The 14,807-nt window shown below is 37.4% G+C and overlaps 1 protein-coding gene across 1 annotated transcript in view; it reads left to right on the top strand.

Moving 5' to 3' along the window:
* The window catches only part of LOC149205489 (dynamin-related protein 5A-like), an 86,897-nt gene that overhangs the window by 15,757 nt on the left and 56,333 nt on the right, over positions 1-14,807 (top strand). Inside the window, 1 exon segment of the mRNA XM_089395079.1 lies at positions 4,631-4,721. Coding sequence (XP_089251205.1) covers positions 4,631-4,721 — 91 coding nt within the window.

The following is a 14,807-nucleotide window of genomic DNA, read 5'->3' as shown; positions in this document are numbered from 1 at the left end:
TGCAGCCCCAAAATGGAACTCGGTCTTGCCAAAGAGAGCCTCGAATGTCCATGACCATGAGAGAAATGTAGTTTCGAATTGAGAGGCCAAGTTCCTGCAAACAACTTGTTAATAGTTTCAAATGATAAATCCCACAAGTTGTTACAAGAAACAAGTTAGAGAGGGCTGCAAAACAAACCAAGTGTTAGCTATGAAATTACTCAATAAAATTACAAATGTATGTATACAACATAATCTACAAAGGCTAAGCTAAAGAGTATGAGTAAACTCTCCTCTTTGCCTAGCCATGATCTAACTCTAAAATAGTAAGATATTAGCAAATGAAGCATAATATTTGAGAAATAAATATTGAATTATGAAGCAAGGGATATGAGACCAAAGCTCAAAAGAAATTTTTGCAAGACAAATTTGAATGATAAGACTGATAATTGACAAATGTGGGTTCTGCTTGAGTACTTTCAAGGGTGGGTTGGTTTGCCCAAGAACTTTCCCTCACGCTTGAAGATTGATCAAAGAAAAATTTTCTACACAACTTCACATGAATCACTTAGATCCACATGGGCTTAATCAAATATGATGAAGAGAAAATTCTAGAGATATATTTGACATCTACTAAAACATTTCCCTATCTAGAGCAAGTAAATAATCCTTATGCTAATGTGAGATAGCTGCACATCAACATAATTTGAAAAACATCATGGAAATAATAACATAATGAAACAAATAGAAATATAAAAGCAAAAACATCAAGAAGTTACCATACACAAGGAGAATAACACCTCAAATGTAACCCCAAAGTCTTTTGTATTAAATTGCAAGGAGTGTACAATCCAATTGCGTATCCTTAAGCACAATAGCTGGTATTCCATATTACATTGTGAGATAACAAAGTTATTATTATATAGAAGCTTGAGAGCCAATCCCAAGACAAATGGTGACAATCCCAAAGCAAATGGGTGAAATCCCAAAACACCTTCATGCAAATTCGAATTTCCCTAGTGGCATCAATAATCATCAAATTCCATGATGAAATAACAAAAGTATATGGGTGGGAACCAATGTGGGGACAATTTCCCACAAAAATCTCCACCAAATATTCTTCCAAATCCTCCCAAATGTGCATTAATTTTACAAATTCGAATTTCCTAGTCAAACGCTGCTGCATTTGTGTTGAGAAATTTGATTTCCTTGAGCACATGTCATTTTCTTGATTTTAGGAGTCCACATCACCTTGGGACTTCACTTTAACTCCACCTTGGGACTTCACTTTAACTCCTCCATGGTTTTCCACTTCATTTCCACATCATTTAGCATGTGTGGATATTTATTTTTTTCCATTTATTTAATTGATGACTTAGTTTATTGCCACTTTTTCCATAACTTAGGAAAAATGGGTTTTGAAGGTTTAGAGCACATTTTTAACCCCTCAAAGCATGTCTTAGTAGAAAGTTGAGGGTGAGGGGTGCAATTTTTATTACTCACTCCCCATACAACTTCTTTAGACATCACTTACTACATTTTATATACAATTTTTATTGCAATTTTCTGCCCTAAAAATTAAAAAATGATACCCTAGACCTTACCAAATTCCACGATTTTTTTTGTATGATTTAGTATGGTAATATATATTGACCTTAGACACTAGGACTCACCCAAGGCCTCACCATCAAGCCATACTCCGGCTTTGGGATAGATTTGGAGGAAAAAACTCAAATAAATATTAAGTCCTCGTAAGGAGATGATAATTTACTTAGTAAAAAAACCTTCCAGAGTTATACTTACTTGATAAGGTCCGAGTCTACCTAGGGCTGTTACATGACTCAATTTCTCGTACTGGTATCAGTTTTACATTGTCCCCACAGGGATTGTGGAATTTGAGTACAACAGAAAATGATAAGAAGAAGTAGAGTTGAAAAACTCTAGCAGTATGATGACCTCTGATGATACAAACAACCTTTGGTACATCTTTGGGCATGGAGTCTTCAGATAATCCTCAAGTGCCACTCCAGTGGTCAACAAGTGGCACAAGAGCTTTGGATTTGGTGGGGGGAGGTGCCGGCTGCTTGTGATTCTTTATGTTAATCGTTTGCATTCTGTTCATGAGGAGCGACTGAGGGTGCTCCCTCTTTCTTGCAATTTCTGGCAGAGTGTCCATGCTTGTGACAAATTTTGCACTTGAAAGGGAGCTTCTCGTAATCCAGCCTTTGAATATGACATATCCATCTAGTTTTAGCTGAATGGTTTCTGCGAATCTCTTCTCATGCTCCACTTTAGTACAGATTTGTGCACATGAGCACTGGTAGGCGTTTGGGATGTCTCTGTCCAAAAACCTTCAAGTGCTGTTGCCTGTGATCTGGGATGTCCGATTTGTTGAAATTTTGAGGCTGTGGCCACAAGATTTTGCACTCGGAAAAATAATATAAATCTAGGGAGCTTAAAACATGGAAGCTTCTATCGAACAACAACTTCTGAATACTTTAATCGACAAATACATAATGCTGAAATTATGATCAGCATGTATACACATATCTGATACTGAATATTGCATCTGTAATATTGCGATTTTACATCTCAAAATTGGAATGAATATACACCACAAGCCTGCCTTCATTTTATAAACTAACAACACAGGGAAGATAAAAGAAATATCTCATTCTTGTGGGTGATCAAATTAGAAAAGCAAAACCTAAATCTGCATAGGGATCAGCACAAGAGAATTCTCAGGTTAAGTTGCACTGGCTAATCTTATATCCTACAGGCTACAGCTCAAAACTGGAATGATTAAACATCACACTCTTGTCTTTTTTTCGTTTAAGTTTAAGAAGGCAGGCAAGGTAGAAAAGATATCCCATGCTTGTGTCCGAAAAAGACAAGCAGAATCTAAATCTGCCTAGGGTTCATTGCTCAAGTCTGCATGAAAGAATCCCTAGGATAAAGCGCCCTGATTAATTTCGGAATGAGTGTTCAAGTTGGCATGAGAAAATTCCTGATTATTCGAGGGATCAATTTGGAAGCTAATGAAATGTTCCTTAATTGAAGATCTGGGCTAAATCTGGAATAGTACTAAAAACAATTTCTAATAAATTTATATTTGAAATCTGAAATAGCTATTTTAATACGAGCAACTCTAAATCTGGAAATCCGCTATGCCTGGCACATGCACCTTCTACCCATCTTCTGTCTACACTGTACAGAATGGTGTGCCTCATATGAGGCTTCTCTAGTGCACCCTCACCATAACTACACCAACAAGCTGCATAGGAATTGAGAAATTGGGTTTGCATTTGAAGTTTACCATCAATGTCGAGGAACACTGGTTGAGCTACACCGTTAATAAATAAACTAGCACTCACTCTTTTGCTTGGACAGTGTTCTCCACCAGCCCATTCTCTCCCCAGACATCTCAAACTTCCCCTTTGCCAGAGCCTTATCGAAATATATGCAACCTGTGAAATACTCGAGGATCACTGTGGATATGGTGCTAGATGATCTGTAAACTGAGGATATGGTAGTGGATGATCTGTAAAGTTGTAAACTGCTGTGGATATTCAACTGGAACAATTCCTAAACTAGTGAATGTGCATCCATTACAGAGCATTAAACAAGATATTGCTCAAGAATTGGTTCCCTCATTCAGTAAAGCTTATGGTAACCGAAAGCCTCCTTAAATGGGGAGATATGATCTGGATTGGATCATTATATTATTTTTTATCTATCTTGATGCTTTCAGAATGGCAAAAATTGGAGATATCAACTTGCAGGGTTAGTTTAGCAAATTAGCAATGCATCCCATTTTGGAGAATTAGGGTCTGAAACCTTTTGGAGCCATTTTAAGGCATCAAACAACACTTTTTGGGGTCAAAAACTTCGCGCTTTAGCTTCAAAGTTCAGACTGTTGAACTTATGCTTATATTGAGAAGGGGGGTGATCGGTATAAGCGTAAGTTTAACAGTCCAAGACTAAAGCGGTATTTTAATAAACTTCATGTTGGGTATCTTAATAAACTTTAATCACTGAAAATAGCCTTGACTGACTACCAAATGTGGCACAAGGAAATTTTAATTTGATAGTGATATTCAAATAATAGCTTTGTGTGAATTTGTATAGTCACATGCCCTTATATACAATATACAGTTTCTCCAATCAGAATAAGTCATCTTAACTTTTGTATGCTTTAGATTACATCAATCAATAAGATGTATGCTACTTCTAACAAGATTCTGTCAATGGTTACTGATAAAACCCAGAGTTTAATTAATTACATCTTTAATAGTTACGTACATTGTATATGTGGCGTTATGTGGGTTTATGACTGGGTGCTAATGTTGTTTTTGAACACTGTTTTTCTTCCACTTGGTTACGTTAACTTTCCTTTCAAGCTATGTATGTTGTATGACTGATCCTTGTTTGCATTTGTATATTGGCTTCACTCTATTTTTATTTTGAATTTCGTTCTCAGGTTTGCTTATTCACAAATTTATACTTGGAACTGGAGCTACTTACATTTTGTTTTTATACACTAATCAAACATTATTTTTGGCCAACAGTCCTAAGCAAAGATATTTTGCATTGAAATTTGTTTTTATAGTTGCTATTGTTCATAATGGTGCATTATTTTGTTTATATGCAGCCAAATTCATTAATTTTAGCTATTTCTCCTGCAAATCAAGATCTTGCCACCTCTGATGCCATCAAGATATCTCGAGAGGTAGATCCTAAAGGTAAGTTTCAATAGAATTAACAATTTGAGGACTGAGTATTTTTTTTATATATGATTTTTGTTGAATTGTTTACTTTTATAAAATCATACAAATTGAATAAAAGGGTATTAAGGTTCTTAAATTTGATGGCTATATAAAGTAGGGTAGAAACATTTATAAGGGATAAATAATGAGCAACATAAATCAAATACTACACATGTTATTAGATGTCATGATGTGCAGAGAAGTTATCATGTTTATTAGAAAAGGTTGATACCCAGATGTTGCTTAGAAAAGGGCAATACCCAAATTTCTCATCAAAATTTCTGTCACAGCGTTTTGCAATTTTGAAATAAGTGGTTGAAGAGTTGAAGGCTTAATATGTTTATGACAAATATAAATGTGTATGTAAAGGAGATGACACTGAAAGCATTAATTGGTACTTACAAAACAAAGTGAATTTTTTGTTGTTGGTGTAATGATATATTTTATTGACAATGTTTTGCATGGCTGGAAAACCCTAACAACTATAGTACCATAGATAATTGTGGAAGCAAATAAGTCAAACTAAAACTTGAGAGACCTCGATTTATTTGAGAAAGCTTTTCAATAACCTAGTAGAAAAGGTATAACAGAAGACGAGGAAAACTATAAAAATCCCTTTGAGCATATAATGCTTGTTTTTAATATTTGAGATATAATCTTACTAAATGGAAGGATTGACTGCCAGATAAAACCCCAATTTAGCATTGAATCGGTGTCCCTTGCATTCTATGCAATAAAGGACAACCAATTTTTTCATAAAATCAAGCATATTGATAAGAATAGTTTTTTTTCAAAATGGGAGAAGATAATATTAGAAAACAAGTTTATTTGTGGACATTATGGACCAAAACCTTTTGAAGAAATAAGCTGATTTAATGCTACGGTGTTTGGTTGTTAAAAAATTAAGGGTACCAAGGAAGTGTTTCCTAGTACATTAGCCTTTTTGCCTAGAAGACATTTTAATACACCTTTTTGGCATGTGACTTTATGAGTTATATATTTTTTTTCAAGGAAACGGGTAGCATTTTTATATATCAAAGCTGGAAACAGGCCAGGTCCCTTACACTCAAAATCTGCTCTGTTTAAAAGATTTGCAGAGATAAATCCATAGAGTATAGGATACTACCCCTATTATTAATAACTGTACTACTTAGAACATTTATACTATAGCTTCTCCAAAATACAACACAAAATTTAACAACACGACAAAACATATAAATTGTGGAGTGACTGACTACCCGCTGCTTTCCATCTTTTCCATAGGATTGTCCTCCTGGGTTGCTTCAACAGTTTGACCAGGAACCAGGATCAGCTCAGACCCGTGCCGCTCATGTTCTGCCTCGCCTTTAGCCTGAGAAATGGAAGTGGGCGTTTCTCCCAGCCCGAAGACCTCCTTGAGCACGCCAACAATAGCTATTTCCACTTTTACCTCCATATTATCCACCTTAAAATTCAAGTTAATCATACTAGTGTTAAAATCTATGTTACCGGATCCGTCAGGGCTAATGGATGGATCAGCGGATCCCCGGATCAGAGACGGATTCGGATCCGGATCCGCAAAGATCCGTTCCGTCCAGCTCTTCTCGGGTAAAAAACCGTCAACGTCAACGCACAAATTTGCAGCAAATGTCAAAACAAAATTCGAAAACAGAAAATTTAATCATCCAGACGCAAGCCAATTAAGGAATGATAAGAAATGGATTAATGAATTGGCGTCTGCGAATAAACTTCCATTCGGTCCAGCGTCTCTCGGGTAAAAAACCGTCAAGGTCAATGCACAAATCTGCAGCAAATGTCAAAACAAAATTCCAAAACAGAAAATTTAATCATCCGCGCAAGCCAATTAAGGAATGATCAGAAACGGATTAATGAATCCACGTTCGCGAAAATAAACTAGGGAGTCTGCAATTTATTATTTTATGTTATTTGACCATATTATAAGGTTTAATACAAAACATTATAAACCTTAAAGTTTAATGCAGGTTACGTGAAGTTCTTTTTTTTTCTTTTTTTTTCGGCACGAGGTTACGTGAAGTTTATTATCCACTCACATTTATTCAGATATTTTAAAGCTTATTTTGAAATTTAAAATCTAAATTTTTATTTACATATTTCTAAAGTTTAAAATCTAAATTTTTATTTAGATATTTTTAAAGTTTAAAAAGTAAGAAGTTATTTAGATATTATAAAGTTTAAAAATAATTTTTATTTTAATCAATTTTGAAGTTTTTTTTTCAAGTTTTAAAATTAAGTTTAATAATTTGCTTAATATAAATATTATAACTAATAATTAATGTTTAAATATATATAAATAATGTATTAATTCTATTATGATTAAATTAATAATTATTTTTAAAGTATTATATTGGAGTCATATATTTAAAAATTCACATATAATTTTTTTTATTTTTTATTTTTATTTTTAATTTAATTAATGTTTAATTAATATTTATAAATGATATATTAAGTTTGAAATTATTTATATAATAATTATTTACTGTATGTAAAAATTATATATTTAAAAATTAGCGTATGTTTTTTTTTTTTTAATATAACTTTAAATTTTAAAAATTTTAAAATATTTTATATTTGCATGTACTTGCCGTTTCCTTGACGTTTCCGGATCCTGGTTTTTCAAAAAACTGGCGGATCCGTATCCGAATCTGGATCCGAATCCTGGTAACTTAGGTTAAAATGCTCCATTGCTTTCTGAAGCAGCTCCAGATCCTTGCTAATCCCTACAATGTGTGTCAAAACCATCGTAATTTGATCCCATACCTCCTGTATTATTTGCTTCCCTGTCTTTTCTACCATGGCTACCACATCTTCAATGCTCGAATTTCCTTGTTCCTCTGCACTATTGTCACTTCTGTTAAGGTTTGCAGAAGCCATTTTGTGAGCTATCCTTCCCTGCACCCGGATTATTCTGTGGTTTATTTGCATCTCTCAGTTCCTTAATATATTTCCTTGCTTCTTGTCAATCGAAGCACACATATTATCGCATTTAATATTCTTCCCCATCTGCGGATTAGACAAGGCACCATCATCCATCCTCGCCACCGCCATATTACATTCGAATTGAAATGCAACCACTCGAATCTGTTGGAGGAGTGTACTAAAGCTGCCTTCACTTGCCTTCCCATTTAATAACAATCGGAAGGATTTCCACATGGTCTTCAACATGGTTCGTAGATTTAAGTGCCTACATCTGTAGTTAATAGTAAATACCACCCGGCTGCCTACTCCATCTCCCAAGAAATTACTGCTCTTTCCCGAGACATAATTCGAGCATGTTTGATCGACGCTCTTTAATACTTACATTATTCCAACTGTCTCTCAACGATGGTTTTTTTATACGACCAATTACGGGATGTGACATATTTGATTGGATTGTTCGATGATCAAGACTCCTTGTTCCAATGTAGCGCCAATATAGGCTTGAAGATATGCCTCATGATTATTCTCCCGTTTTACATGGTAGAATTTAAATTCATCTAATTTGATAAGAAGAATCATAATCCTTATAATGATAGGAGAAGTTTCAGTGTCTATGAGGTGCTTGTTCCTGGAGGACCTTGAACACTTTTGAATGACAACCATTGAATCACCAATGATGTTCAAATGCCTTATGCCTTTGGAGATAGCGATCTTCAGACCTTGCCAGAGCGATAAAGCTTCAACTTGATTATTCATTTCTTTCCCTAGTCCCTAGGCGAACCTTGTTTCAATTGTTCCATTGAGGTTATATAGCACCCCTCCCGCTCCTGCTTCCTTGGGGTTGTCTTTTAATGCACCATTGAAAAAGAGCTACACCTGTCCTAAATTTCTTTGCCATTCTTCGAAACATTCCCCAACCAGTCTAATGCAAAAGGGTGGTGCTTTATATATTTTGGAGCTGAGAGCATGTTTTTTAGAATTAGATATCCTAAGGCATTCTTTTTCATTAATATTGAGGTTGTCCAATTCTGATTCATCATATGCCCTGGAAGAGATTAGCTCGAAAATCAATTGCATTCCTTTAATAGCAGCTGTTTCAGGAGGAGATCTTTTGTCTTGAAAAATCACTTGTTGTCAGCATAACCAAATTGACCAACATAGATATTTAGGAGCAACCATCCAACACTTCATTAGAATGGAGTTTGAGTTTCTGCTGAGAGGTTATTGGGAATGCCAAAGAATAAACATCTCATGCCACTCCAAAAGAATAGAATGAAAATGAAAAATTGGCAGAAGAGCAAGCCTCCAGGTTTCCATAGAGAAAGGGCATTGACAAAAGAGGTGCTTGATAGTTTCCTCCGCCTTGTTGCATAGAATGCAGTGAAAGGGACCTTGTATATTCCTTTTTATAAAGTTTTCAGTTGTTAATTTTTTCTCGTGGAACATTTCCTAGCAGAAAATGTTGACCTTTGGAAGCCCATCCCTGTTCCAAATCCTTTCCCATAATCTTGATGGGGGAGGGGAATATATGTTCTTAGTGCTGACTTTTCCCTCCCAACCATATGCATTTGTCCAGTTTGTTGGTTGCTATTGGCTCAAAGCCTTTCATATGATTTATCAATGCTTGCCATTGTTGTTGACGCTGGATAGGATACTCTACAGGTCTCCATCCACACTATATTCCATCTCATCCCATATGGAGATATCAACTAGATGATTTATACCTTGCTCTTACAGTCACTTAGAAAGTTCTGATAACCCTTGATTAGATGAAATTAAATCTGTCAAGGGAGCGCGATCTTTACATAAATGGATGTGTTTCCCATCACCCGGTTGCCAACCTAGATTATCCAACAACAACGGAGCTTCCGTTTTACATGGCTTCCATATTTTTGTTCCCTTCCCCTCCCATATCTCGCCTTTAGGCCTAAGCAACTGATTTTTGTGGAAATGCTTCCTTGTAAAGGCCTTTTTCCACCATTCGTTAGTATCCAACAGAAGCCACCATACCAATTTAGCAACTAGTGCCAAATTTATATATTCAGGATCTTTAATTGCTAATCCTCCCAGATTCTTTGGCAATCTTACTACTTTCCAATTGACTAGATGGAATTTGCTTTCATTATTTTTGCCTCCTTGCCATAAGAATTACCTGATTAAGCTGCTTAAACTATGAATTATGTGTTTTGGAACTAATAATTCAGATCCAAGGCACACCGACAAGGATGATAGAGCTGATTTAATGAGTGTCACTCTCTCGGCTAAGTTCGACCACCTTACACCCCAAGATTGGATTATTCTGTTAATTTTCTGCATGATTGACTCCCAATCCTCCCCGGAAACCCGCTTGAAAGAGATTGGGGTGCCAAGATAGGAAAATGCATTCCTCTCTAGATTGACTGGGAAGCCCAAGATTTGGGAAATTTCAAGCAAAGTGGGCCCATGACAATTTTAGCCTATCAATTGACATTTCATTTTATTGATCACATCTCCGTACAAGTTGAGATAGGAGTCTAAAACCTTTTTAAATCTTGAAGCAATGGCTAAGGAGGCATCACCAAGCAAAAGGGTGTGATCAACAAATTGAGAATGATTAATTTCTTGGACATTTCTGGCAATACTTAAACTTGGGAGGGCCCCTTCCAACCTTGCGACCTCAAGATTCCTGCTTAGGGATTCCGCAATTATTATATAGAGGAGAGGCGATAGAGGACAACCTTGCCGAAGGCCTTTGGAAGCCACAAAAAAGGGTGCAAGCCTGCCATTAATCAAAGGGGAGATCCAAGGGGATCCAATGCATGCCTTGATCCATAAAATATAATCTTTACAATAACTTTCCCAAAATGAGAAAAATAAAGGAGTGATTTATCCGGTCAAACGCATTGGCCATGTCTAATTTTATAACCATTCCAGCTTCTCTCGCTTTCTTGCTCGAATGAATTGCTTCTTGAACCAATATAATGTTATCAAGGATATGCCTTTGTTGCATGAACCCTCCTTGATTTTCTGAGATGAATGAAGAAAGCAAAGGCTTTAGACGGTTGGCAATGATTTTGGTCAAGATTTTATAAGAAGAGTTGCATAGCGAAATGGGCTGAAATCTTGAGAAGTTGACTGGATTAACTTCCTTGGGGATGAGAGCAAGGAAAGAGGAGTTTGTGCCCCCACCCAGTTTCTTTTTAACTCTTGTGTGCTTCAACATTTGAAGAAGATCCTTTTTGATCATTACCAAATAAAGCTGATAAAAGCATATTGAGAACTTGTCGGGGCCAGGGGCTTTCTCAAGTTCTAAAGACCATATAGCTTTCCTAACTTCTTCTTCCTTTATTTCAGCTAAAAGATTCAGATTAGTAGCAAGAGGAACCACATGAGGCGTTGCTTGGAGAAATTCATTAGCTGGCCTAGAGGTATTTGATCTTCACTTAGTAAATCTTTGAAGTAGTTGCAGGCTTCTTCCTTGATTCCCTCAATTGAGCTTACCTTCAGCCTACCTTCAGGCACAATTTCTTTGATTCCGTTTCGCGCTTCCCTTGCTTGTTGAAGAAGGATGTGTTGGAGTGCCTTGCTTGTAAGTTGTAACCATAAGCTACGGGATTTTAATCTCCAAAAATTTTATTCTTGCCTACTTAGAGAGAATATTTGTCGGGAGAGGTCCTTTTCTTGTTGAATGTGTCTTTCCTCTATTTGGACTTCCTCCATCAGCTTATAGTGCTCTTCTAGTTGTTGAACTTTGTCTCGCATTTTTTGGCCAAAGGCTGATAGTTATCTTTTAGCCATTTCCTTAACTCTCTTTACATTCTTGAGCTTAGCTTCCCAAACAAAGTTCAGAGAACCCTGAACAATAATATGCCAGGCGTGCTTCACCAATGTCTCGACTTCTTCTATTTGCTCCCAGCTTGCATTAAATTTGAATTCAATTGGACTGAGATTTTCAACTGTCTATTTTAAGCATAATAGGATGATGATCTAATTCTCCTTGGGCTTTGATTGATGAAGAGAGTATAGACCTTTAAAAAGCCAGTTGCCATGAATCAAGAATTGATCTAATCGGGCTGCTATATATTGATCCCTTCTCTTTTGTTTGACCAAGTGTATTTCCCTGCCTTTGGAATTATATCCAACAGATCCCATCCAACTATTAGATCTTCCATTTGGTCTCTAAATGGATCTCGAACTATTGTTCCTCTTTTCTTTTTTTTGGTTATTATCTGTAGGGCTCAGGATAGTATTAAAATATCCTCCTATCACACTATCCAGATGTAGATTCCTATTCTTGAGAGCTTTCATTGAGTCCCAGAATTTCTGCTTTTGGGAGCATAAACATTTATGAAAGGAATTCGTTCTCCCGTTTCTCTTACCTCTAATAGAGCCAAGACCCAAAACTTTGTCTTTGTTTCTTCAATAAGAGAGAAATGCTTATTTGACCAAAATAAACCCAGTCCTCCTGAAGCCCCTCTGGACGCTTGAACTGTTCCAGAGCTCTCTTTCCAAAATACCTCCGAAGCTTTGAATACTTCTGGTTCATCCATCTTCGTTTCTTGCAGAAATACTACCCACAGTGATTCTTGTTTTATTATATCTCTCACAGCTAGGTTTTTGACAGGGTTCCCTAGTCCCCTGATGTTCCATGATATTACTTTCATTTAATAGGGGGGTTTTTGATGATCCCACCTTCCTTTCCTTCCTTACTTTCCGTTGCCTTCCCTTTAAGAATTTCAGTAATGATTGATTGGTTTCCCAACTTCTTATTCAACTCTGCTTCTTTTTCCCTTACTGTCTTTTGTTTTGGTCGACCTTTTTTCTTGGAACTCTCGGTTTCTTGACTACTACCATCGTCTGCCCATGAGAGGTTTTGAGTCATATGAAGAGTTAGAACTCTTGTTATTTCTTCATCAACACTGACTGGTTTGAGCTTGGGACCGTCGGAGATGGGGGGGAATCCCGTGCTTCATCGTTAGATGGACTATTTTCCACAACAATATCGTCTTCCTCAGCTCCCTCTTTGTCCAGCGCGTTCACCTTACTCTTGGCTTCATCTGGCTGACTAGGGTCGTCCTCCTCCTTAATTGGGGTGCTAAGGACATTGAAGGGATTGACCGAGGTGGTAGCTGTTTTATTACCTTTTGCTCCTTGGAATTTTTGAAGCGGTCCTTTCCCTTTCAATCCTCCTTTCCTCTGCTTTTGCCACTGCTCCTCCGGGGGGGTTGAGATATCCATATTTTTGTTCTGCACTTCTTTAGAACAGTCCCTCACAAAATGGTCGTATTCATAAAAATGATGGCACTTGAATGGTATTTGTTCATAATCCAGGATTTTCCTGTGCTTCCATTCTCCCTAGGTTGGATTGATCTTTGCAGGAAAACCCTTTTCCAGGTCAACTTCCACACGAATTTTGGCGCAAGAAAATTGGGAGCCCTTAGGTTCAGCTTTGTCCAGGTATTTGCCCAACCCATTTCCAATAGCCCTTAAGCAGTCATCACTCCAACAAGAAATGGGAAGCTAAGGGAGCTTAACCCAAACTGGTATTGCTGTGGGAATATCTTCATCAGGGTTGAAATCTAAAGTCCATTTATTCAGACATGCCATGTGAACCAAAGAAATAAGGACCATTCTGAAAAACAACATCTCGATCTTCTTTTATCTCAAATAAAAAAATGAAGAATCCATTGCCAACAACAGATAGGGCTATACCCCCTTCATCATAGGTTTCCATGTCTTTCCCAGCCAGATTGCCATAGATTTGGGCGAGGGTCACATCCCAGTGAACTTACCTATCAAAGCACGTTCGACATAGGCAAGCGATGTTCGGCAGGCACCATCAGGCAGAGTAACATTTTTAACTTCCTCGTTCCTCTTAACGAACTTTGAAGGGGCTTCAGACAGCTGTGGGCGCTTGGGGAGGGAGGCCACTAAGGCCTGAAATGCAACATCATTGTCAGAGAGGGTAGAAGAAGGGGGTGAAGGGGGAGTAGCCCCCTCCACAGAGGCCATTGAAAGGCACTACGGTTTGGCAGAGTCATTAGAGGCGGCAGCAGCAATTCCCTGACACTTTTCATTCATTGACTTTATGAGTTATATTAAAGTCATGATAAAGTCACTTTATAAAGTACATTAAATACTATGTACTTTTAATATTAAAGTTACTTTATGTTTTAAAGTTTATATGGAGAAAAAGTACATGGTACAAAATATAAAGTGATAAAGTGACAAAGTGATAAAGTGATAAAGTGAGTTGCAAAGGAGAGCAAGGAGGAGAGGAGGAGAATAGCTGAAGGAGAAGAGAACTTACAACAGAGAAGAACCTACAACAACATCAAACACCTCTTTTGCGAAGACAATCAACAATGAACCAAAACTACCTTCAGATACCCAAAGATTGGTTGTTGAGAGGGAGGCAGATTTGGGGATTTACAGATTTGAGATTTGTGTTGGTTGTGAGGGTAATGGCGACTGGTTTGAGGGGTGGAGGACAGATTGAGTGGGGCAGAAAATTTTGACCCTTAGAAGGAGAGGGTGATGCTATTGATTGAAGAAGTTGGATTGTGGGACATAGTGGAGAGTCCTGTGCAACCTCCTGCTGATCCAACTTAGTTGGTGGACTCCAACAAGAGGAATGTGAATGCAAGGAGAATCATTCTTGGTGCCATTAAAGACTACCTATTCTCTCATGTGACCGGGAAGAAGTTTGCCTACGAGATGTGGACGTCCCTAGTCACACTGCGCCGGAGTTCCAATGAGAATATGATAGATGCCTACTTGCAACAGATGGGTTTCCAGAAGAGTGATGCAAATCCGAACCTCTATTTCATCATGGTTGGTGACGATCCACTCATTCTAGTTTTGTATGTGGAATCTGGATGACTTATTATTTACAGGGGAGGATAGGCTCATCCAACACTGCAAGAGAGACCTTGCTTCAGAGTTTGACATGATTGATTTGGGATTGATGCATTACTTTTTGGGGTTGGAGGTTTGGCAGGAGGATGGGCATAACTTCGTGGGCCCTGGCAGGTATGTAGGGGACATATTGAAGAGATTTCCTATGGAGGGTTGCAGGCCTATGGCTACTCCTATGATCACAAACTAGAAGAAGTTGCATGCATCACATTTCGAGTTGGTGAACCC

The sequence above is a fragment of the Pinus tabuliformis genome, chromosome 1_2 (genome assembly GCF_031772625.1).
Source record: "Pinus tabuliformis cultivar Carrire ecotype Pingquan chromosome 1_2, CPIR1, whole genome shotgun sequence".
NCBI lineage: Eukaryota > Viridiplantae > Streptophyta > Pinopsida > Pinales > Pinaceae > Pinus > Pinus tabuliformis.
The sequence above is the reverse complement of the archived record's forward strand: the minus strand, read 5'-3'. Positions and strand labels throughout refer to the sequence as shown.